We start from the raw sequence: 25,756 nt of genomic DNA on the forward strand, positions 1-25,756 counted from the left end.
AAATCACACTCGTGACTCAAGACCTTGCAATCATCATAAATTCATGTAGCTATCAAGCATCGAAATTGCAATCATATCATTGTGAGGATGCTAAAACAGTCCTAAGTGTGAACATTTGTTATCACTTTTTCAGTGCTGCTGTAACTTTGAACAGTTGAATGTTATAAGTCAACAACTACCTGTAGATTTTTTTTTCTCCCTTTCCATATCAAGGGTAACAAAATACTATTTATAGTTTGTCCTTCAAATTAAGATAAAAATATCCCAAACTAAATTAGAAAAAAATTAGAAATGCTATAGAAAGGGAAAAATAATTTTCTACAAGGGACATTCAAAGTATTGTCATAAATCAGTCAAATTTTGCAAGAAATTGAAAAAACATGGAACACTTCCATTATTTAAAGACCATTACAATATAGTTTTGAACAGCTACAAGGCAAATGCATAGCCTTCTCAATGCAAGAGAAGGCTAGTCTAAGTACCAACTCTACCCCTCAAAAGAGGAACGGTTATGGATAATGCAGAAAGATTCTAAAGACATGGACAGTGGCCCCACAGGTTGGTGATTCCTCATCTCTGATCTATATGCATAAAACATCAAGATGAGCAAGGGAGTAAAAGAACTGTCCAGGAAATAAGAATGCAAGAAACCTTATCAATCAATGCTTTAGAAATCCTTTTCCATAATGTAGGTTAAGGCAGCTATATAAAAAGGACAGTGTTCTTATGTACAGCATGGATATCCAGAAATGTCCTTTTTCATTAAGTCTATCTGCCTTTAGAAATCTAAAATGCTTTGAACAGTGTGATTTTAATAACATGTGGGTTTTTAATACCCTGTTTAGATTTTGTGTGTGTTGGGATTAGTTAGCAACTTTCTATTTTTTGTGCGTGTTTAAGGTTGAAACAGAGCTTAGGATGACATATATGTGAAAAAAGGCACTATATACTATACAATTAAAACAAGAGATAAGCAAAGGTCAAGCTATAAAAATAGTTTCATACAACTTATGCAAGCAGGCCAAGTGTGTATTTTAACTATTAAAAATACAAATCTGATTCATACATTTTAAATAAATTCATGTTAAGATTATTTGAACACTTCCAAAACTGAGTTCAATGGGAGATATAACCCATGAAGTCATAATAGATTCCACTTTACAAGCCCTATATAAATTGTGGCTTGCTATTATCCTCAAACCCTTATGGTTCTAGCATATCTTACAGCTAATTTGCATTCTCTCCTCCCTAATTTTTTACAGCAATTATTTATGTCACTTCTGCTGCAGTCATTAAACAAATCACTTAAGTCACATTACATGACTTTTGACTTTCTGCCGGCATCCCCATTGACTTTTTTTGTCAGAAACTGGCTGAATCACATAGTAGTTAAGCAAATCTGGCTCACTCACTGACAACCTGGTAACAAATTATGATTATGTGGGATGCTGTAACTTCCATAAATAATGAAAACTGCCCAGAAGTGTTTGCTGTGAGATGTGATATACTGACAACTATCATCATAGAATTCAAGTATGCATATATTTTCTGTCCCATTACAATATACCGTATATACTCGAGTATAGGCCGACCCGAATATAAGCCGAGGCACCTAATTTTACCACAAAAAACTGGAAAAGTTATTGACTCGAGTATAAGCCTAGGGTGGGAAATGCAGCAGCTACCGATAAATTTCAAAAATAAAAATAGATACCAATAATGCCATTGCCCATTGAATAACATATACAGCCTGCCTGTGCCCATTAAATATACAGTAGCCATTGTAAAAATTTGCTCTGCATAACAAATTATTATCACACAATACCGGTGTATTCAATGAAATACTTCACTCACCTCATGATGCTGATGTCCCGCTGTGATGATGATGTCCCGCCTCCTATGACACACGGCACAGTGATTCCTATCATTGGATCACTGTACCAGAGGAGGTGGGACATCGCTATGTGGCTGCTTGCCATAACAAGGAGGAGGTGGGACATCGTTGCAGAGCGGCAGGAGGGGGAGGAAGGGGAATCGTAAGATAGCCCTGCATTACATTAGAACGTGAGGAGGGGGGATGCGCGGCAAACTGACACAGAGGGGAAACTCAGGGGCGCTGGGCCATTCACGAGCGTCACCCAGTGGCATGGCCCCGCCCCTTTTTCTCCTCCATTTCGGGCAAATTTTTCACTGACTCGAGTATAAGCCGAGGCGGCTTTTTTCAGCTCAAAAAGTGGGCTGAAAAACTAGGCTTATACTTGAGTATATACAGTAACCATTAACAGGTACATTAGTCTTTAACACAATAATTCTACGTATGAGGTAGTGCTAAATGCATTAAAATCATGCTTTCCATCCTTACATTTGATTTTTGGCAGCTTGTCTCTGTGCTTTCCGTTCTTTCCTTTTCTGATCTGGTGGCTTTGCAAACACAATTTCTATATTTTCTCCTTCTAAATCTTTGCCATTCATTCCTTCCATAGCCTATGAAGAATATAGTTTGTAATCATTCTTACCAAAGTAACATTACAAATATAGCAGACAAACTATAAATACAGTAGGAAAAATACCAATGTAGAACAAACAAGATCATTGCCTCTCTCACTAAAGTCCATGTTAGTCTATTTCTTTATTTTTCAATGCGTAAGATTTAGAAATATTCTCTGCAACCATGAAAACCAAGAATGAACATTAGGAGCAGAACTTCATACATTTTGGAATGAGTATTAACAAAGATCATAGTACCCGCTTCATACTTTAACTCATTTTTTTATAGAATTTGACACTAGCGGAAAATCTGAAGCAAACTGATTTCCTTAGTATAATTTACTTGAGTTTACTTATTTATTGTCCTGGCAACAGTTGGTCTCTTTAGCTCATTCTCAACAATTATTCAGATTATTCATGAGGACAATGAAAATGGCTTTAAATTGGCACACTATTGAGAGGATAATTACCGTATTTTTTGGAGTGTAAGATGCACCGGAGTATAAGACACACCAAGGTTTTGAAGAGGCAAAGTTTTTAAAAAACGTTTTTGCACTCTGCCGACCTCTCACAGCCTGTTTTTTTTTTTTGCGAAAACTGGCCTGTTTTGTTTTTTTTTTTTCAAAAAAAGGGCATGAATAGCTTTTAGGAGGCTTGTAGAGTGCTGGGGGGGGGACTAGCAAACAATGGCCTGTTTTTCACGAAAACGGGCCCGTTTTCTGTCAAAAAAGGCTATACACGGCCATTTTGGTGAAGGGGCGGGTTTTCGGGAGGCAAAAAATGCTGCATTCAGTATAAGATGTGCCCAGATTTTCATCCTCTTTTTTGAGGGAAAAAGGTGTCTTATACTCCGAAAAATACAGTAAACCTTCCCTTATTTCTTAGTAAGAGAGAACCCAAAACCTGACAACATAAAATTGTAGCATAAATTTTAAGTTTATGAAAGATTTCTGAAGCAATTGCCACTAAGAGTCTGTTCATGATTGCAGCAGAGTATCAATGTGATAAATACCTGAGAGCTAATTTTATGTAGTAGTTAAGATGTTAAGACTAACTACCAAGAGACCACAAACGCAAGTTCTGCCTTACACGTGAAAGGTAGGTGGGGAATTATGGGATAGTCATGCCTTCTCAGGCCAAACCCACTGACATAGTTACAGTGGGAAAATCAAGAATTGTATGTTTTGAATTAAATCTAAATCTACTAAATAAATGAAACTGGGAATAAAAACATACCTTTACAGCACCATCACGTTCATCAAAATGAATAAAAGCATAATCTTTTAGCTTTTTCACCCTTTCCAGTTTTCCAAATTGACTAAAAGCCTTTTCTAGTATTTCTTCTGTGACTGAATTTGCAAGATTCCGTACAAATAACACTTTTACCTAAAACAAAGCATTGTGTTAGCTTAATATGACCGGTATATTATTGCAAATAAAACAAGCATACGTATGATATATACTTATTTAGCTTTTTTTCAAAAAGTAATTGTCAGTAAGTCATAACTGGACACAAACCAAAAGCCTCTTAATTTACAAATAATTTTCTTAGCTGGACTACTGCAATGCACTCTGAAGGCTATCCTTGAAGAGCATTCAGAAGCTTCAACTGGCCAGGATGTGGCAACTTATGTAGTTTTGGGCACACTGCAATATTCCTATATAACACCATTGCTGCGTCAGCTGTAGTGGCTTCAGCGCATACAATTCAAGCTACTTGCTATCACCTTTAAAGCCCTAGATGGCATGGATGAAATCACTTGCAGGATTTCTGATGGTCACTAATAGTACACATGGTTTTCTGTTCAAAGTTATGATAATGCTGAACAAATGGTATTCATACCTAGTTCTCTGTAGCAGAACCTCCCCTTCCAAGTCACATTAGTTTTCAATGTTTTTTACTTAGGACTTTGACAAGGGAAACATTTTTTCCTCCCTTTCCTGTTTTTTTTTGGGGGGGGAGGGGCATGGTGGCTCAGCAGTTAAGACACTGGGCTTGTCGACTGGAAAGCCAGCAGCAAAGGTTCGAGACCTAGGCGCCATGCCACAGGGTGAGTGCCTGTCACCTAGCAGTTTGAAACCATGCAAATAGATAATTGGCACTACTTTGGTGGAAAGGTAACAGTGCTCTGTGATGTCATGCTGGTCACTTCAAATGTCTTCAAACAGCACTGGCTCAATGGCCTTGAAATGGAGATGAAAACTGCCCCCTATTGCTATAGTCAGCAATGACTCGTGGACTTAAATTGGTTTTATTGTAATCTCTTTGTTCAGCTTATGACCTACTCAGACCTACTCAGAAAAAGGAGTTGGGCAGCATGCAAATGTAATAAATTTTTATATTATCAATTTATTTATAGAGCTAAGGTTTAACTGCTACAACAGAGATGTGAAGATATTATTTGCTTTAGTAGAAAGTCCCAAATTGATCAGATACTTGCTCCTGTAATTCTGAAATAAAAGTGGAACTTAACATTAGTAATTAACAAAAGCCCCACCAGTTACAGGTGTAGAATTTAGTGCAACATCATGTAGATAAATGATATTAAGGCTAAACAAAATAAGTTTCTCATTGAGACCAGAAGTTTAAGTCACACTCTGAATCTGTGCCAGTTATGACTATTCAGCTGATCAGTCTGGTTTGATGCATGCCCAAGCAAACAAACAGGACATTCGTTCAATAATAACTAATCTCCACTCAGGATTGAAGTAAATGTCAAGGTACAATGTCTAAGTAATGAACTCTTAATACACAAAATTCCTTTTTTATCCCAAATCTATCAACAGTTAGTTTCAACAATTTGGTTATAAACATTGACTCTATAAGGAGCAAGGAGGAGTATTTGCTCCTTCTAAAAGTCATCCCAGAGTCAGAGGACTTTTAAAGACAATCCTGGAGGTGGTACAGAAGCTTTAGAAGGAAATAACACATCCAGGAGGATAACAAATATTTCCACTGAGTCAAACACTATTAATGAAGAGGAGCCTTTCTATAAATAAAAGGTGAGCCCAGGATTCAACTATATTATAATTAACTATGTTTCCTGGAAAAACTCATCATTGCTAATGCTGAGTTGGAGCCTTTGAGGAATCCCTGTAGTTTGTGTTCACTGAAAAGCGTGCTGTAACCTTTGCTCAGAAAAATCAAGGGAGGCAATCAAAGAAAACAGTACACATTGGGAATGTAAGATTAAAAAACCCCCAGAAATTTAAGAAAACAAAATGACAATACTGAATCCTATGCTATGAGAGACTTCACTGCCATAGCAAAAATAGGAATGACGGAAGGTTGACAAGGGATCCCATATTAAAAAATGTGCTCACACCTTTTGGCAGAGTCACACTCTAACCCCTATAGGAAAAATTAAAAAACCTAGAAAACACTTTTATCAATGAATCAAGGTGCTATGAGATTGAATAACAAAAGGGCCTAGGGAATATTTCATATTCCAAGAATGAAAATGTTTTTATGACGTTGTTAAATATCAAAACTAAAATATGAAACAGCATCACAGGAGTAACCAATAGCTACTGGAAACGTCTATGAAAACAGATCATATAATTTGTATGAATTATTTTGTATAAAACATCCCAATTCAGAACAGGGGCAGTAAATGTTAAATACACTATTTTACAGAACAGATTCTATGTTCTTATGATGTACATCAACAGTCACAATGTTTGCAAAAGAGCAGAAACAAATGCATGCTATTTTCACTGCTTTCGTAAACGTTTACCTTTGCCATCACTTCAGGATCTGGATCTTCTATGGGGTCAGCCCATTCAACTGTAACAACATTACCCCAAACTTTCACTTTTCCACTCATTAACCTACGCCTGGCTTGAGCTGCTGTTTTGTGATCTTCATATTCAAGGAAACAAAAGCCTCTGTTCTTTTTTTTGTCATCAGGTTGGTGATACAATATTACATCTGTGAGACCCTCTGAAATTAAAGCCAGTCATATACATTTAACTGAATCATTAGTATAACATTTACTAAAAATAAAAAATGAAATAAAGAAATAAAATAAAGAAATTTAAATACCAATATAAACTATTGTTCAACAAATCGAAACAATTCCAATTTCAAAGGACAAAAGATTAGAGTTGATGCACAAAGCACTTACATGGGTTTGGACATGGAGCCCAGTGAAACAGTTCAATCAATAAATATGGTATTTATGTCACACTATGCCAAGGTGGACCACCGAAAATAAGTTACTGTGATGTTATGAAAATTTCGTTTTCTATCAGGTATATCCAAACCACAGCCCATAGGCTGCATGCAGTTCCATAAGATTTTCAACATTATGTGATTTATATACATTAACTATGTTACACATTTTATATGCAGATCAAGACATTTCCTCTTTACTCAATGGCTTACCCAGGCAAGCCAAAAGGTTGGACACCCATGTTCTAAATGCTTTACAGCTTATATGACAAGAACAAAATGTCCCCTCTAAAATGGTGGCTGTTCCAAAACTCCATTGCCAGAGCATGCAATGCAAATGCTGAAATAAATTTGGAATGGTCTTTCAAACTTCAGTTTCTTAAACAATTCCCATATCTTTCTCTCAACTTTATCCCTTATGATCTCAGTTTATAAATGTCATCATCATCTAACATCAGCCGAAAGATGGTGATAAAGTTCATCACAGATCACTTTAATAACAATTACATTATTAGCACCTAGCAACATACCTGTTACTTTGCTAAATTCTTCTACAATTTGCTCCTTGGTTTTACTCTTAGGGATAGAGCCAACAAAGAGCCTATTATTGGCCACAGAGATACATACTCCAATGTGTTTCCCAGAACGAATTTCATGATTGTTATACTAAAAGAAAGAAAGTTATATAACAAATTACTCTTACAGGCTTACTCTTGCATCCAATTATACTTGATGAGTTTGGCTCATATGCTTAAGTGTGTTGAATGTTGTCCAACTCTTTCTCTTACATGAAAATTTGTTCTCAATTGTAAAGGCCATCAGAGGACCCTTTACTACATTTAAGAATGAAGGTACTAAGAACACTAACGACAAAGAATTTTAAGGAACTGTAAAGACTAATAACTCTAGCACAGAATAAATTCCAGGCTACAAACTGTATGTGCAATCTGATACTAATTCAGGTCAAACAAAAAGTTTCCAAAATTCATTTCTAACAAGCAGATACAAGGAAAAAATGTAGGGCAAACTTGACCTTAGAATATGGAAAATCTGATACAATCTAATAGCTGCCAAACATCTGCTGGAACAAGTTGGATCTGAACAGTTAACCTGCCCCTCCTGACTTCCAATAAGTTTGACACTTAGCAATAACAGAACCAAACATTAGCTTATCAGTGGTGGGTTGCGAATTTTTTACTGGTTCGGGCGCAGACGTGCAATGCCCGGGCGGGTGGGAGAAGCCTCCTGCCATGGCTACTACCAGTTCCCCCGATCCAGGCCAAACCGGGAGCAACCCATCTCTGTAAGTTATGTTGCAGCAGGGTTCCTACCTATTTAAGCTACATTATATCTAAAATAAAATAGAGGTATTCTTCTGAGTTAATTAACAAGAATGAATGAAACAAAGCCAGTATGGTATAGTTAAGTTCTTGCCTAGAAACCAAAAACTGAGTTCTAGGCCTCACTCAGCCATAAAAGCCAGATGGGCAACTTTGGGCCAATCTCTCTCAGCCAATCTATATGACAGGGCTCCTGTTGTGAAGAAAAATAAGAAGTAGGACTATTAGGTATGTTCTCTGCCTTGGATGGATGGATAGATGGATGCTTTAGAGGCAAGGGCTGGTTGCTGGTTACTGCTTAGATGGAAAACAACTAGAAAAATCCCACAATAGGAAAACACCCCAGAAGACAACAGTAACAAATCACTTCCATGGGGGGCAAGGATAGTTGATGCGCAAAATATACATTGCAACGCTTATTGCAAAGCCTCTCAACTATCAAACGACAACCCGGCCTTCACGTGGTGCCCCCCGTTCCCACCAATCGGGCTCTGTCGACCCTTGGGACTGGCGTCCCCTTGGGTATATCCAGCCGAAACAGCTTCCATGGATCGCCGAAAACAGTGGCATCAAATTTCCATGGAAGTCGCCTATACCCACGATGGGTGAAGAGGTGTCAAGTACAAGTACAAGTACACTTCCATACTGATGTAAAGAAAACTGCATGGTCCCTGTCAAGGAAGGAACTAGAGCAAATGCCCCGAGCTCAGCCTGCCAAACAGTAGCATTAGGGTTTAAAATGTGGACTCCAACCCAGCATCCTAACCATGTGAACCACTGCATATACCACATACTACTCCAATAACTTTTACTGGATACTTTGTTATTTTTTAATAGGATTATTATTGAATGTTTTTTAACAAAGTAAAAATTATAAAAGAAAATAAAAATAAAAAAGCAGTAGAGGAAAAGTAGAAAAGATATAAAATGGCCCCCAATTTTCCTGACAGTAATTTAGATACATTTATAATTTGCCCCTTCTCTCCAAAGTTACATCCTAATTTCCTTCTTTTCATAAGCTACCCTTTTTAATTGCAATCTCATGATCTATAAAGGGTTTCAAATAAATGTGTTGATCTTTCTCTGATCAAAATACTTATTTTCTGTTGTTGGAACTAACAAATCCCCTGAATAAAGCAGAAGTATCTTTTTCAAAAAGTCAAATTCCATGCTTCCAATATAACACCAAATAATGTGCCAACAGTTTCTATAGAATTCTATCACTTCCCAGAAAATTCTGCCAAAGTCAATGTTTTTTTTTACCATAGAGAATAAATCATATTTCACACCTAACTATAGTCAAACACTAATAGGATTTTAGGCAAGTTTGCATAAGACATAGAAAAAGGGTGTTGATGCTTACCTGATACGCCTCTTCTAATAAGATGGAGATAGCATTCATGAATAGATTAACACGGTCTGTGCTCTGATTGGACTGAGTCTGATTATTAATTAATTACCTGCCTCTATAACCCGCCTTGTGAGTGTCCCTATCCGGATTTCCGGAGAAGTAAATAATCACAGACTCAACGTGTTATCTAACCATAATTTACTGGTACTCAAATTCAATACACTAACGAGAAAAATTCAAATTCTTCCAACCAACGATCAGAATAATATTTTGACCACAATACCGAAAGGAACAGTCCTCCTACATGGATGGGCCAGTTGCTATCTCCATCTTATTAGAAGAGGCGTATCAGGTAAGTACCAATGCCCTTTCTCATAAGGATGGAGATAGCATCCATGAATGGGACATACCCATCACAGCCCATTCAAGGGTGGGCTACAGCCTGTAAAACCCTGTGCCCGAATGCGGCATCTGCTGATGTGAACTTGTCTAATTTATAATTTTTAATGAATGGCGAAGGGGACGCCCACGCCGCGGTCCTACATATTTCATCCAAAGACGCTTGAGCGGCCCACACCATGGTGGTAGCCGCACTTCTAGTAGACACCTTCTGGCACGACTCCTGGCGAGCTTCGTAGGTGGCTGCGATGCACTTACGTACCCATCGTCCTATGGTAGCCACTGACACCTTTTGGCCCAATGATGGCTCTAGGAATGAGACAAACTGTGCTTCTGAGCGCTGTAGGCTAGCCGTGCGCTGAATGTAAATCTCGAGTGCCCAGTGCACATCCAATGTGTGCCACTGTTGTTCTAAGTGATGAAACAGGGAGGGGCAGAAATTGGGAAGGATGACTTCCTGGGCCCTATGAAACCAGGACCCCACCTTTGGCATAAACGAGGGGTCTAGCCTCAGCACCATCGGGTCAGGATACAACCTACATAAGTCCTCTCTTATGGAAAAGACGTGTAATTCCGATATTCTCCTAGTGGATGTTATTGCTACCAGGAATGTGACCTTCCAGGTAAGTATTCGCATGGGAACCTCCCGTAGAGGTTCAAAGGGAGGCCTGGTTAAGTGCCTCCAATACCTTTGTGAGGTCTCAGGAAAAGTAACGATGTACTGTCGGAGGTCGCAGATTGGAAGCCCCTTTCAGGAACCTCCATACCATAGGGTGATGTGAAAGAGGTTGTCCCTTCCTCTAGTACCATGCTAAGAGCCACCACCTGTCTCCTGACAACCCTTAGGGGACAACCCTTTTTCAAGACCATCCCGGAGAAACTCCAGGGCCTGAGAGATGGAAGATTCAACTGGAATGATGTGTTTGGAGTCACACCAAACGCAATGTCTTCCAGGTGGCATTGTAAATGCACACAGTCGACAGTCTCCTAGATGCCTGGATGGTACCTATGACTCTAGGAGAGAATTCACCCCTCTGGAGAGCTTGCCGCTCAATCGTTAGGCGGTCAGCTGAAGCCATTGCTGCTCCAGGTGTTCTAGTGACCCCTGGCGAAGCATGACTTTGTCCGCTGGAATCCTCCAAGGTCTCTCCGCCGATAGTGTCTGAAGGTCGGCGAACCATAGCTGCCGTGGCCAGTAGGGTGCCAGAAGTAGGAGCTCTGCTCCTACACTGATAATCTTGCGGATCACCCTGGGTAGTAGAGGCACAGAGGGAAAGGCATACAAAATACCCCTGGGCCAGGTGCAGCGGAGTGCATCCATGCCCTCCGCTTCAGGTGCTTGGAACCTCGAAAAGAATCTGGGGAGTTGGGTGTTGTGCTGGGAGGCAAACAGGTCTACCATCGGGTCCCCGAACCGGTGTGTAATCTCCTGAAAGAGAGAAGGGTGTAATTGCCATTCTGCCTGGTCAAGTCGAGACCTGCTAAGCCAGTCAGCTCGCACATTAGCGTCCCCCGAGATGTGTTCTGCTCTGATGGAAAGCAGATGACATTCCGCACAAGAGCCCAATGTGTTAGCGTCTAGCATTAGATCCCTAAATCTAGCGCCCCCTTATCTATTAACATGGGTCTTGGATGTTGGGTTATCTGTGAGGATTAGCACATGCTGACTCTCAATGAAGTGTTGGAAACTCAATAGAGCCAATCTAATCCTGCAATTCTAACCAGTTTATGCTCATCTCTGCCTTCTCCCGGCACCATTGACCCTGTGCCATGTGAGGGCACATGTTCGCACCCCAGCCATAAAAACTGGCGTCTGTGGTGATAGTGACCCTGTGGAGAACTCTGAAATGGCAACCCTTCTCTATGGCCGATTCCCACCAATGGAGGGAAGTGACCAGATCCCTGGGTAGTGACACCTTGACGAGTGACGTACTGGTCCTCTTCTTTTGAAAAGGGGGTAAGAACCACTGTAATTCCCTCGTGTGAAGACAAGCCCAGGGAACAATATAGATGGCAGACCTCATTTTTCCCAGTAGCAAGGGCCACCCTTTGGGACCCCCTCACTTTGGCCACGAGTGACCACAGACTACGTATGTGATCCTCGGAAAGGAAGACCTGGCCGCCCATCAAATCTATCCAGGCCCCTAGGTGAAGGATTCTGATGGTAGGTGTGAAATGGCTTTTGCCTTCATTAATGGAAAACCAATGAGCCCGAAACACAAGTAATGCCGTGGCGAGATCAGCTGAAGCTGCTTTCCAGGAGCTAGACTGAACCAATATGTCATCTAGGTAAAGTTGAACCCTGATGGGTATGGTGCGTAAGTATGCAGCCAGCTGCCAAAACATTAGTAAACACATGGGGCGCATAAGAAAGCTCAAAAGGCAAAGCTGTGTATTGATAGTATTAAGAATCATAAAAACGTAGAAACTGACGGTGCTCTTGCAAAATGGGAACATATAGCAATAGCAGTAGACTTATATACCGCTTCATAGGCCTTTCAGGCCTCTCTAAGCGGTTTACAGAGAGTCAGCATATTGCCCCCAACAATCTGGGTCCTCATTTTACCCACCTCGGAAGGATGGAAGGCTGAGTCAACCCTGAGCCGGTGAGATTTGAACCGCTGACCTGCTGATCTAGCAGTAGCCTGCAGTGCTGCATTTAACCACTGCGCCACCTTTGCAGGTAGGCTTCCGTGAGATCAATAGAAGTAAGCATATTCCCGTCTCGAACACCCTCCAGAATTGTACTTAGTGATTGTATCTTAAAACATCTATAACGGACGTAACAGTTTAACCTTTTTAAATTCAAAATGGCCCTCCAGCTCCCAAGGCCTTGGGAATGACAAACAAGATTGAGTAAAACCCTTGCCCGACCTGCGTGGCTGGAACCTCAATGGCTTTAATATCTGTTGGATGGCCAGACCCATCAGGAGGCGCTTCTGGGGGTTACCAGAACCTGGACACAACTTGGGAGGGGTAGAGATGAATTCCACAGCCAGACCAAATCTGATAGTATCCCTGACCCAGGAATCAGATGTTTTGGCTTCCCGTTGGTCAGCAAAAAATTGTAATCTTCCGTCAATAGGAGGACCATCCTGAGCCAGATTAGGGTTTGTGGTAGTTGCGGTTACCGCGTCCCCGAAAGGGCTGTCGAGACTGATTGCCCCTCGTTGCCAGTACGGCTGCTTCCTTGACCGCTGGCCGTAACCCATTTGGGGGCGGAAGCCTGAGGGGGAATAATCTGGTACCTAAATGATCCCCCATACTCCTGGGCCTGGAAGGGCTGCCTCCTAGGGTAAGGGGCCGGGCAAGGAAAACCCTTCTTTGGGTATGAGGGAAGTACCTTACACTTGTCTTTGCCCTCGACAAGCAGCGGAGTAAACGCACCCCCAAAAAGGGCCCTCCTTTGTAAGGCTCCGAGGCCAGCTTCCATTTATGTTTCCTATCACTTTGCCACTGTCGTAGCCATAAGAGTCTGCGGGAAGCCACTAGAGGTCATGGCCTTGGAGGAGAATCTGGTGGCACTCAGGGTAGCATCCGATGTAAATTGCACCACAGCAATGTCCTGGTGGGTCCTAGAGTCCCCTGCGGGAATACGCTCTTGCAACTGTTGAAGTAAAAAAAGGCTAGATCTTGAGAAGAATGAGGCCATTGAAGCTGCTCACACCACCCGTGTGGCTGCCTGATGACCCCGTTGCAGAACCTGGTCAGCCAGTTGATCCTCGGGCTTAAGAATGTCTTCCTGGGATCCTAGCATGGCTATGGCGGTGTGTAGGGCTGCGATAGGGGTATCAACCATCGGCCATAGAAGAGTCTTATCTAGCTGTTCAGTGACATTGTAGAATTGCTTATCGTTCGCAGAGGGACTGGGTCCGGATGTTGGGGACAACTACTGTCTCTGTACTGCGTACATGAATAGTTGAGGAGCCGGTATGACATTGGCTTCCAACTTGTGCTCCTTAAATAGAGCGCTGGCTGTGGCCGGCTGTGGTGGGGTCATGGAGATCTCTGTCGGAGTTTCCAAGGCAGAAGCAGCCTTGGCCTTGCTCAGTAGCAGCTTGAACAGCTTGGAAGGGAATAGGCCAGTGCAGAAAGGATTATCTGGGGTTGCCCCTTCCTCCTCTGAGAGGTCAGCGTCCCTGATTTCCCCTTCCTCAGATGCTGGCGATGGGCTACGCTGTGGTTCCACTGAGAAGTGGTCAACCCCTTCCTGCGAAATATGGGGGCAGTACGGGCCGTAGTGGCCAGTGGAGGCTGGGCCTTCTGTTGGAGCCCGGCCGCAATCCCCTGCCAAAAAATCTTGAATACCCAATGACCATTGGAGGCAGTGTCTCCTTTAAAGGTTGTTAAATGTCCCTCTTGCCGAAGCCCAGCCGCTGTTGGGGTGAAGGTGGCCTCAGGGGCCCTACTCAGTGGTCGCGGGGCCACATCCCCTCAAAGGCCAGAGGTGTTGATGAGAAGCATTGGGCTGAAAGGCCCCTGGGTAATGTTCAGCTGTAATTGTGGCAGCTGGGTGGTCCGGGAGGATGTAGCCTCCCCTTTCTCAGGGTGCCTCGGCAAATGCCGTTTATCTTTATGTTTATTTTTGTCTCCGATTTTTGAGTCTTTCTTAGACATGGAACCTTTGTGTGAAGAGGAGGCGGCCTTATCCTTGGCCTTTCCCCCTGAGATGGCCTGCGAAGGAGTCTCTACAGGCGGGCAAGACGCCTAACCTGCCAAAAGTAGTCCCTGGTAGGGTTCTGCCATGTTTCTGTGGGCCGCAGCAGGAGTCTCTGTAATGCTGCTGTCTGCCATTCTCTCGGCTGCTGGAATTGAGAGTCAAAATGGCGCCCGCCAATGCAGCTCCGCCCACTTCAAAATGGTGGCTGCGCCTCTATTAGCGCTTTTTAACTGCCTCAGGCTTCGCAATATCGTGGCCTTCAGTGAAAATGACCCCCTGCCGTCGTCCAAGCCTCCTGTGCGGTTCTGGCGCCCATCGCAAAGCTCCGTGCTGAGAAGGGATCGGTCAAGCCGGCGCTTGTGCTAGGAACTGTACCAAGCGTACCAAGAGAGTCGCTTCGCTGAACTGACAGGCGGTGCAATCGGCTTGTTCTCGGTCAACCTTGCAGTGCCTCAGTTATTGCATATACCCCCCCAAGGTAGGAAGATTGTCCTTACAGAAGCAGAGGCCCGGCCTGTGGGGCAATGCCCAGCGGCCAGTGACAGGTAAGCTCGGATTACCAATAGGCAAGGCAGTCTCCAGAACTCACAGTAGTTGAATTTCAGTAGATGGTAAAAGGATTCAGCATGGATGAAGTAAGGAGTGGATAACACGACTGTCCCAGAGTGGACTGAGTTGGGAAGTTGGGTGGGGACACTCACAAGGTGGGTTATATAGGCAGATAATTAATTAATAATCAGACTCAGTCCAATCAGAGCACGGACCTTGTTAACCCATTCATGGATGCTATCTCCATCCTTATTGAGAACAGCAGCACTATTTAAAGTTATGCAAGAAGGAAAGGTTACACTTAGTAGGACCTGTAACAAGTTTACCAATGTTTTCTCTATTTTGTTGGAAAATTGGGGTGTGCTTAAATTTACTAATGGTCAGTCATAGCACTAGAGAAAAATACCAGTCCGTTTTACCTAATACCCAAATAATTTTAACATATTCCTGTAGTTTCTATACCAGTTGTATAGAAATGTAACACATTTACTAAAATAAGCCCAACTGAATTTGTTTCAGGACTTGCAGGTATTAAGATGCATTTATTATTGAAAACTAGAGTGGGATAAATATTCCCCTCTTTAAAAATAAACTATCATTCCTGGCCTTTAAATAGCTGTATGGCAAAAATACCATATGCTGAGCATTACAAATAAAATTGACAGAAGTCTTAAGTTTTAATATGTTCAGTAACAATACAGAGATTTATGAAAGCCATTAAGTTTAAAAAGCAATTCCATTCTATACATTACAACATAAGCAGAAGATTAGACATTTTACGCAATTAGGAATCACAATAGTTGATTTTAAATTATCACAGAAAATATGAAAAACTTACCAATTTAACAGCTTCCTGAGCTGCCTCTTTGTTACAAAAAGTGACAAAAGCATATCCCCTGTTTAGACCTGTCAGGGGATCCATCATTAAGCGGAGATCCCAAATAGGTCCAGCTTTTTCAAATAATGGAACTAGTTCATCCTCAAATAAATCCCTTGGGATTTTACCCACAAATATCTGTAACAACAAATCAACACATTTTTTTAAAGAACTGAGATTTAAACAGAGAAACGTATTAAATTCTCCAGATATGTTGCATCTCTTACCTCAGTGCCAACAGAAGGCTGTTGTCCTGAATAGACACACTCTGGTGGAGGACCACCATACTTCCTTTGTCCAGTTGTCACATCAAGTGTATAACCCGTTCTCTCTAAAAGAGCCTTCAAAGAGAGTTATAAACCAAGTACAATCAATGAATACTAATAAAATATTCCATTAATACAGAGCTATTTATTCTGTAGTTTCTCCAACCTATGTTAAAAGTCTGCCTTAAACCTAATTTTCCTATTGGATCATGCAACTGATATGTCAAGTGAATCTATCTAGCAAATCTAATATGAACATGAACAAACCACTTGGGTAAGAACCAATGTAATGCCAAAGGTAAACATTTCTCATCTTTCTAATGTCAAATCTGTTACACAAATTTTCTCAATTGCTTGGAAAACATCTGAGAACTTGGATTGTGAAGCAATGATATAACATCTAAACAAATAATAATTATTGCAGATGTCATTTTCTGCAGAACTACACTACAAGACATCCATATACATCATCTTACAGTACCCTTCTTCAATTAGAAAAATCTGGGAGATTTAATTTATGGATCAAAAGATGAAGAAAGAATGAATCCTTCTTTCAGAGAAATGAGGTTAAGACGTGAGTTTCTGGCACAACTGAAGTAATAGGTAGTGCAAGAGAAATTGCTGCAACTTGTTATGAAACACTATTTTCACTTTCCCTTGAAGGGATAGATAAGATAAATGATAGATAAATGCATGCATTTCTTCAGGGGTATCAAGCTGGTGGCCCATAGGCAGAATGTATCACACACAAACCACACCCACCCTAGCGCCGCGAAGGGAAAAAATGTCATGAAATGTCACGTGACGGCAACGTGATGCAGCACGTTTAACACCCGTGCCTTAGACACTATTCAAGATTTCATACCTGCAAGCACATACATTTCAATTTCACTCAACAGTTTAACTTAGTAATTCAAATTAGGAAGGAAAAAATGGAACCAAAATAAGAATAAAAACAAAAATTAAAAAGTCATAGGAATGGATGCTTGCTATGTGTAAATGCTATGTTCAAATTATTAAATCATTTCATTGAACATTACTCTGGATTTATTCATGACAATAAGAATATTTTTTGTAATTTTTCCTGGTAGAAACAGCTGAAACACTTGAGAGATATATTAAAGGGATTCAAGATCAGTGAGGTACATCCTGTTCTTTAACCACTGAAAACTTAGTAGTAGTGGACTACTTGTACTATCAGGTTATGTTAAAAGTAATTAGAACTATTGGTTTTTACATCAAATCTCAGGTTACACTGCTGATGAAGTGCACTATAACTTCATGAAGTCTTTTATAAGTTATTCACATATATCCTCCAAAAGCAAGATATAAATCAATCCTTCAAATCATAGTGCCACCGTAAAGTGTAAAAACATCAGTATAGAATGCCGATTATACTGTCCTAGTGTCAATTAACTTATTTTAGGTTCCTGAAGTATATTATCAATGGCATCTCCCTTAACAGGTATGAAACAAAAACTAGATTTATATGGAAGATTACATAATATCCACAAGAGACAGCTACTAAAAAATATCTCAAGTATAAAAGCTGAGCTGATAATCAGCATTGCAGAAAATATTGTTTTGAATGACATTGATCTTCAGAGGGGGAAAATACTCTGTGGCTGTATTCATACTATTAAAGCACCATGGGTTTAAGAAAAAGTTTCTTACAAACATACCTTGATTTTTGCCTCATCTGGTCCTTTGCTGGAATCTGCCACTTTGGTCCCTTGTTTTTCTCGTTGTCTATATGTTTTCATGACGCCACATAAAAAGGCACTTTTGTTCTGAAAAAAAATGAGACAGATGGATTGAAAAAAATATGAATTAAATTTCATAATGGATCAGTCGAAGATCAAGCAGTTTCAGTATATATGCTGAAAGAAATTAAACAGAAATACTGCCATAGTACATTACCTGAACATGAGAGAGATCACTGTCTTTAAATTGTTGAAGCACTGCCAGTGCACCTTCTTCATTAAATTCCTTTAAAGCTTCAATAGCTCTTTCATCTAAATCACTGTGAGCAACTAGTCCTAGAAAAAGAAATATTTTATTCTAGGATATCTCACTTAACTATTATGGTATTCAGAAATGCATCTTCTCAAATTAATTACTAGTTGTTATTAATTGCGATGTTAGGAATTTTTCACATACTAGAATGCCAAAAACATTCTATTTTATTCCCTCTAGAACTTGAACACTTAAGAAATTCTAGAAAAACTTATTGCATCTGAGTATTTACACAATACTTTTTTGTTTCTAAAACTGATGAAAACTCTCAGCCATTCTACTGCACTTCAAAACTATGCTTCAGGACATAACTGAAAACACTGTAGCCACTACACCCAGGAATCCAAGCAGTGAATCAGAAAAAAGAGACATATGCAATTACTACTTCACTACACAGTCCTCCAGACACACAACCATGATCCAGTATGAACTATTCCTAAAGGTTTACATTCCAACTGCTTGCCCTTACCACCACCCCTTCATTCAATGCCAAAAGCTACTCTAAACTAATAGAAACATTGCATATTAATATTGATCACCCAAAAAATTAAGAAAACTGCAGTCCCCATACTTTTTTGTTTGGAAACCACAAAAAGTTGCTATTTTAGCCCAAAGCAAGGAAAGTCCAATAGAAAATAGTGAATTTGCAAGTTTTACATCTTACCTGCAACGTAAATTTCATCTAGTTTTTCAGCAACTTTCTGTGGTAAACCAGCATCAAGCAATGTCTGGAAATGCTCAGAATGGGCAACTGCAGCAGAAGTATCCATGGGCTCTTCAGTACCATTCCCATTAACATGTTCAGAAGCCATGTTTCCAGATATCTGTTCAAACGCAATAAGCATAATTAAGCTAGAGACCTTACAAGCCAAACAATTCGGGTGTCAATATATGCAGCTGCCTTCCAAGGTGCTCGCAGTGTTTTAACCCGCTTTCCCTACCGTTTTTCGAAATCAGAAAGCTTAACAACCTTTTTAATTTTATTTTTTCCAAAAGCAAAGAACTAATAGCGCAAAGCAATATCCTGAAACCACTGCCAAACTCTCTGACTCACGTCTCTCTGAAGCACGCCCTAGAAAGCTCCAAAGCAGCTCTTCTAACTCGTAACAAGCAGCAAACGGAGGGGTGGGGGGAGAAGAAACGGGCAGACGCCACCGCCGTGTAAGCCATCCACAGACTAGCTCTTTTCGCCCTAGCCGCCCTGTGTACTTAACCTCTACGCTAGACCCGTTCCTCGACTACATTCAAAGCGTGTCGCCTTCCCGCCTCTCTGACAGGGCCTAAGCCGCCAGGCCAAAAGGAACAAAGCGCTCTCTTAATCCGCGCCCAATCGAGGAGGCGGCGGTGGCTGCCGCCATAAGTCTGAGAGAAACACGTGCTCGGCGCGTTCAAATGTGTCTTACAACTTCCTCCAGCGACCGACTTCCCTCCCTCCCTCCTTCTCCCCCCCCCGCCCGGAAAAGCAGTCTTTCCCCTCTCACCCCCCCTTTTTTCTCCCCTCCGGGAGAAGAATTGCAACACCCTGAGCCCTATTTCACCACGCGGGATTGTGGGTGGTTGTGGGAAGGGGAAAGCGAGAGGAAGGTAAAGAGAAAATGAAGCGCTCGACATCTGTCCGGCTCTTCCCTCCTCCCATCCCGGAACAATGCATACAAATCACAGGCTCCTCTGCCGCCGCCGCCACCACCACCGCCCCGCCATGCGTTTCCCACCAACTCCTGTGCGAGGGGAGTTCGGTTTCCCAGGAGAGCTTCTCCGCCGGGCCCATCCGCTTTTTACGTAAATCCGAGGCAGGCGGGCGGTAGCTCTCCCCCCCCCCACCCCTTTAACCCTACCGCCACATCGGCGGCCGCCGCCGGGAGTCCCTGCTCTGCTCCTTCCTTCCCCACCCCACCCCACCGGCGCCTCGTGGCCAATGAATGGCGCCCGGACAATGAGGCGCTTGGAGCCTATTCCGAGGACGGGCAGAGGCAGGCGAGCACGCGGATGAGGTGCCGCTTCCACGCCATGCTTTCGGCCTAGCGTAGCCCGCCGCCGGGAGTCAAGAATGCCTGGCATGCGGCGGCGGCAGCGGCACTCGCTGCTCTCGGACAGGCCGCTGGCTCAAACCGTCCTCTTTGTTTTAAGCCCCGCTTCATATGTTTATTATTTTTGGGGGGGCGAAGGGCCGGCTACCCCTGGGGGACCTTTTCCCTCGCGGGTGTTTCCAGCCCGCGCCCGCCTCCTCTTCCTCCTCCTCCCCGGGAGTTATTTTTTGGGGGCTCTCTGTCCTTTTTTTCATGCCCGACTCCCTCCCTCCCCTCCGCTTGACAATCCCCGGCGGCGGCTGACCTGTGTGGGCGAGCGGCGGGGGTGATGAATGGTGAGCGAAAGAGCTCCGGACGGGGTGGTGGGGGGCGCAGTGAAGGAGCTGCCCCTTCTCCGCTCCCTCAGCGTGTCCGGAGAATGTGCAGGAGCCTGCGTAAAATGGCGGCCGCTCGAGCGCTCACGCCGCTGCTGGCACCAGCCAACCCCAGCCCCCTTCCACTCGGCTCAGGCAGGGAGGGGAGGGGAGAGGCGGCGAGGAGGAGGAGGAAGAGGCGGCGCCGGCGCCGCGCGCGCGCGCGCACGCCTGCTGGCGCAGCCCCAACGCCGGGGTCTCCCGAGCTGCTCCACAAGGGTTGTCGCCCCGCCTGCTGCTGAGGGAGGCGGGGGGGGGGGAGAGGGAAGGGAAAAAAGAAAGAGCTGAGCTCGGAAGCAGGCGGCGACCAACCCCACAGCGCACGCGCGTGACTAGATGCATCCCTCGCGTAGCAGGAAGTTCGTCCTCTTTTTCTTTTTTTTGACAGGCGGCCGGTGGAGGCTTGGGAGCGTTACGGGATCTCTCCCGCCCCCGCCCCCCCCGGGATCCTGAGCTCTCCCTGGTGCGAGTGAATGGTAATTTTATTCTCCAGCTGCTTCTGTGACAGACTCAATTGCCGGTGGGAGGGGGTGATGAATTTTTGAATGGTTGAGATTGTGTATTGCTGAGATCGTGAATAAAAATAGTAATACCAATAGGTGGCTCATAAATATTGAAAAAAATTCAACGCCGTAGTTAGGGAAACATCGCATAATTTAGATCATTACAGCAGTCTCCGTGGCACCAGGGTACGATCCCCATTCAGGTACAGATAGTCCTCAAATTATGACCACAGTTGAGCCCAAAATTTATATTGCTAAGTGAAACATTTGTTAAATGGGTTTACCCAAAGGTGCTTTTTTCAAGAGGCAACTGGACTTTCTGCTTTTTTCTTGAAGATGTTTCACTTCTCATCCAAAGAAGCTTCTTCAGCTCTGAAGAATGGAAGGATGGTGGTGGTCCACCATCCAGTCAAAGCTGAAGAAGCTTCTTTGGATGAGAAGTGAAACATCTTCAAGGAAAAACCAGAAAGTCCAGTTGCCTCTTGAAAAAGCACCTTTGGGACAACCATGCCTTGGATGACTGAGAATCTCCATAGATATTTAAAGGGGTTTACCCCATTTTCTTGCCACAATTGTTAGGTGAATCATTTCATTTAAGGTAGTAACATAGTTGTTAAATGAATCCGGATTCCCCACTTAACTTTACTTGCCAGAAGGTTGCAAAAGCTGATCACAGGACCTCAAGACACTGCAACTGTCATAAATATGAACCACTTGCCAAGCATCTGAATTTTGATCTTATGACCATGGCGGTGCTGCAACAGTCGTAAGTGTGAAAAGCAGTTGTAAGTCACTTTTTCAGTGCTGCTGTAACTTTGAACAGTCACTAAATGAAGTGAAGGTTTCTTATAATTCACATTATTATTCTGAATCTGTTAATCAGAGTCCTTCGGGATTGGGTGGCATACAAATCTATTAAAATTACAAATTAAGCATTTCAACACAGCAGCAATGAAGCACAATGTGAACACAAACATCTGCTAATTACTGTTAAAAAGGAAAGCTTCTTGTGAACATTTGATTGTGTCTCATCAAGTTGTTTTCCACTTCTAGTAACTATGCAGGGTTTTCTCCATTATCTATCCATACCCTGGTCTTTCAGGTCTTCCAAAGATGCATTCATCACCACTGTAACAAAGTCCACGCACTTTGCTGCTGGTCTTCTGCACCCCTTTAAACAAGATAGGTAGATATGTAGGTAACTGCAACAGCTTCCTCTTCTTTGTAACTTTCATTCTGACTTTTTAGTGAAAATAAATGCAAGGCAGCTCACTGCAACATTTGCAGGATACTATATAATCTATTTCTCCTCTTTGTACAGTCTGAAGGGTTATTGTACCAGAACAGTTTTGAATCAAAGTACAGTTAAGCCTCCATAGCTGACGAGCTCCCTAAGTTGATCTAATTGCCGTAGACTGGAAACCACTTTTTAAAGTTGTATTTTGACTACCTTGACCTTGACGCACAGTATTTACTCTCTATAACTTGACCAGTTGAGTCCATTCTGCATCAAGGGCAACAAAAGTGAAATGCAGAATTGGTAGCAATGAATTTCTTTCAAGAAAGATATCAAATAATACAGTATTTTTGCCTTTGATTTGGCAGTTTAACAGTGATTACAGATTCATTTCATAATATAAATTGCACAAACATTTTTTTTAACCTCCCCCCCCTTTTTTGGAATTTGATTTAAAAAAATAGCCAATGGTAAAATGAAACAAATATACAGACATATGTGAGCCGTTTTACTTTGCAGTGGTCATCACAGAAAATGCTTGGAATAAAGTTGAGGCTGAAACTACAAAAGCACTTCAAGAAAGCTGGATTTTGTTGCAATGGATGACGACATGGCAATCTGCAATGAACCTGACCTAGAAGCAATTTTCCAATCGGTATGGATTGAGGTACAAATCAGCAGAAAAGTGCTGGAAGCAACTGATGAAGTAGATGAATTAAGCGAAGAATTAGGTGAGGACGACACACTAATTGCAGATATTCCGAAAGAGGATGTCAGTCACTTGATAAGGCAATTAAAGTCATTTGCCATGGAAAAATGCCCAGGTATTCTGAGTGATATAACCAGCATTGAGTGCTTTCTCCACTTACCTTCATAAAAAGAATAAGCAATGGACTAAAATTGACTTTTTCAGAAACAATGAACAGGCCATGAAAAAATACATACCTAAATATATTGATTTTGTATTATACAGTATTTTATGATTTTTCTGTTTTCATTGTTTCTGTATGACTTTCTCTAAAGTTGTACAGTAAAATGAGGCACATGTTCACATTAGTATAGTCTGTATGTTGATAAGCACTGTACGTTGAGCCCTTTCCTTCAATCCCTTCGGTGGTCAATTTACTCTACTTAAAATCCACTAACTTAAAGAATATGTAAAAGATTTAGAGCTTTATAGCCAGGCATATTCACAAGGTTCTGGCCACTGCAGTATCTCCAGTTACAGGATCTTGGTTTCTAGTCTCCCTGGCCAGCTTCCCACAAGCAAAGTCAATGGGGAAACCAGCAGGAAGCCAGAAATCGTTCCTAATGCATTATACTGCAACAATTTTTGAATCAAGGTTGTTCAAACCAAACCAATAGCAATATGATTTGGGGAAAATTAATGTTTAATTCTGGTCACATCACGACACTACCTTTGTCTCAAAGGATGGCCCAACAGGTTATGGGCTTGTTATATAAAACTATAGCTCCAATACAATTAAGATACTTAAAATTTATATTTTAAAGACTAGAGGCCAAATATTAGGAAAAATTAGAAAAGCATTAATTGGGGGGAAACTACATTTGTGCATATTAAGGCAAAGATTTTGTTTAAGGATTCCAGCAGTACATAGCTATGCATCATTTAGACGGGAGCTAATAACATTACTAATATCAACTGGATTTCATTTTAAAACTTGTCATAACATTTAAATGCAGAAAGGTGATCTTTCTGGGTACAAAGCTCCATACTTCAAGATGCCTAACCTTTTTTCTGGCCAGTTGATCAAAATAAATGTTAAGTTTGGCCTTTCCAGGCAAGATTACGGAGTTCTTTCTGGTAATGGAGAACATACATATAGTAAATACTAGAGAAAAATGTATTTATTCCTCCTTTTTCCTTGCAATCCTGCTGAAAATTGCTGGCTTTCTGCTTCCATTAGCTGGAAACGTATAATCTTAAATAGAATTACTATAATTGTACTTCAAAATTGCTGGTGTCTTGCTCCAGTCTTCCAACAATTACCAATATTACAAAGCTGAACTGGGTGTTCACGCAAGCAGATATTTTAATTGATCCCACTTCCACCTTAAAGAATTCAGAAAGTATAAATGGTTTTACCAGATGTGGAAATTACAAGTTATAGAAAGTTGCAAATTTTCAAATGTTTCTGGAACTGAAAAAGCCAGGATTGTATCTTTCAATGCTACCCATAACTGAACATGCAAACCAGTAAAATGTTAAATGAAGTTCAAAGTTTTCTTAAGGCTGGAACAGACTTCTCCAGCACTGCAGGTGAGCGAATATATGCATGTGTTATTCAGGGACAGTTGCGTAGGCATTACTTTTACACATCAGAGAATGTTAATGTTCTGGCTAAGTAGCCCTCAAACAGCAAAGCATAGAAGTCCAAACAACTAATCATCACATCTCCACATGAGGTTGGATTCAGGTCTGGACAGTCTGGAGCCTTCTGCAACTTCCGCTTATAAACAAATCCCTTTTGTAGCGTAGGTACGTGGCAAGGGCTGTGGGCAGTTTGTGCGCAACTTTTAAGTCAGCATTTAGTAAGCACTCTTATGCAGAATTAACTATTGGTTCATAGTATTTTCTGCACTAGAGTGAACTAGAGATGTGTGACATGCCAGTTCTCTGTGTTACTTTCCCTTAAAGGAAATTATGGTAGCTATGAAGTATTTCATGGGGTCAAATTGCCTGCCTTCACTTTTAAATGAAACTGTCAAGACTCTTTACAGGACAGTCATCTGCAGATCCTAAATGATTCAGTCTTTGTACTCTATCTTCCAATTTACCTAACAAAGCTAATTCATGAACACTGGAAGTAATCCATTACACTTTATTGAATGCTGTGTTGTAGTAATAGAATAGGATCATTCACAACCAAACATGTTCAGAGGCTCAGTTCTTTAATCTTTAGTTGAAACGGTTGTGTTGCTTAGACTGGGAAAATATTTTTTGTTTTGGAATTGAATTTTAAACTGCACCATTTATATTTAGAACTTCTCATAAGCTTGACTGAAGGAACCTGCCCAAGACAGGTTTCTTTTTAACATATTATCCCAGAAGACTCACCACAATGTCACACATTAGAATAGTTATATTCACAATAACTGTGTGTTGGTTAGATATGACTGAAAACCTGGAACTCTTTGGCTACATTTTTAAAATGGCTGTTGATTGCATATTTTTCATTGTTTGGACAAGTATAGTTAAACTGTGAAGATTACTGATTGGAGCTTGAAACCTTTTTGGTAACGCAACTCCTTTACAGGTATAAACAAGTCCTAGCAAAGGGAATGCCTGAAACATTTACAATTCCTTTCATAAGTCATTGTTAAGAGAATTTTATACATAGCATTACAGTAATACTCCTACCCTTTGGCCTCAATTATTACTGAAATTATTCTGCTTTTTAAAATGTTTCCATTTATCCATCCTACCAACAAAGTT

At 41.6% G+C, this 25,756-nt stretch overlaps 1 protein-coding gene and 1 long non-coding RNA gene across 7 annotated transcripts in view; one reads left to right on the plus strand and one right to left on the minus strand.

The window, feature by feature from the left end:
• The window catches only part of SYNCRIP (synaptotagmin binding cytoplasmic RNA interacting protein), a 26,842-nt gene extending 6,175 nt beyond the window's left edge, over positions 1 to 20,667 (minus strand). For 2 of the 6 annotated variants that reach the window (XM_032217065.1, XM_032217064.1), the window contains exons 1-10: positions 20,451 to 20,666; positions 18,784 to 18,943; positions 18,024 to 18,142; positions 17,786 to 17,893; positions 16,065 to 16,178; positions 15,799 to 15,975; positions 7,192 to 7,327; positions 6,225 to 6,430; positions 3,724 to 3,873; positions 2,363 to 2,484 (exon numbers count right to left, since the gene is read on the minus strand). In XM_032217065.1, coding sequence (XP_032072956.1) covers positions 2,363 to 2,484; positions 3,724 to 3,873; positions 6,225 to 6,430; positions 7,192 to 7,327; positions 15,799 to 15,975; positions 16,065 to 16,178; positions 17,786 to 17,893; positions 18,024 to 18,142; positions 18,784 to 18,931 — 1,280 coding nt within the window. In that variant the 5' untranslated portion in view covers positions 18,932 to 18,943; positions 20,451 to 20,666. Of the gene's footprint in view, positions 1 to 2,362; positions 2,485 to 3,723; positions 3,874 to 6,224; positions 6,431 to 7,191; positions 7,328 to 15,798; positions 15,976 to 16,064; positions 16,179 to 17,785; positions 17,894 to 18,023; positions 18,143 to 18,783; positions 18,944 to 20,450 lie in introns of all 6 variants that reach the window. The other 4 variants (XM_032217068.1, XM_032217067.1, XM_032217063.1 and 1 more) reach the window with 4 other exon arrangements.
• A 180-nt stretch (positions 20,668 to 20,847) lies between these two features.
• Positions 20,848 to 25,743, plus strand: LOC116508441. The gene is made up of 2 exons (XR_004255339.1): positions 20,848 to 21,035; positions 22,819 to 25,743. It is a non-coding gene; the product is annotated as an uncharacterized LOC116508441 (long non-coding RNA).
• The last annotated feature ends 13 nt before the right edge of the window (positions 25,744 to 25,756 follow it).

The sequence above is a fragment of the Thamnophis elegans genome, chromosome 4 (genome assembly GCF_009769535.1).
Source record: "Thamnophis elegans isolate rThaEle1 chromosome 4, rThaEle1.pri, whole genome shotgun sequence".
Lineage (NCBI taxonomy): Eukaryota > Metazoa > Chordata > Lepidosauria > Squamata > Colubridae > Thamnophis > Thamnophis elegans.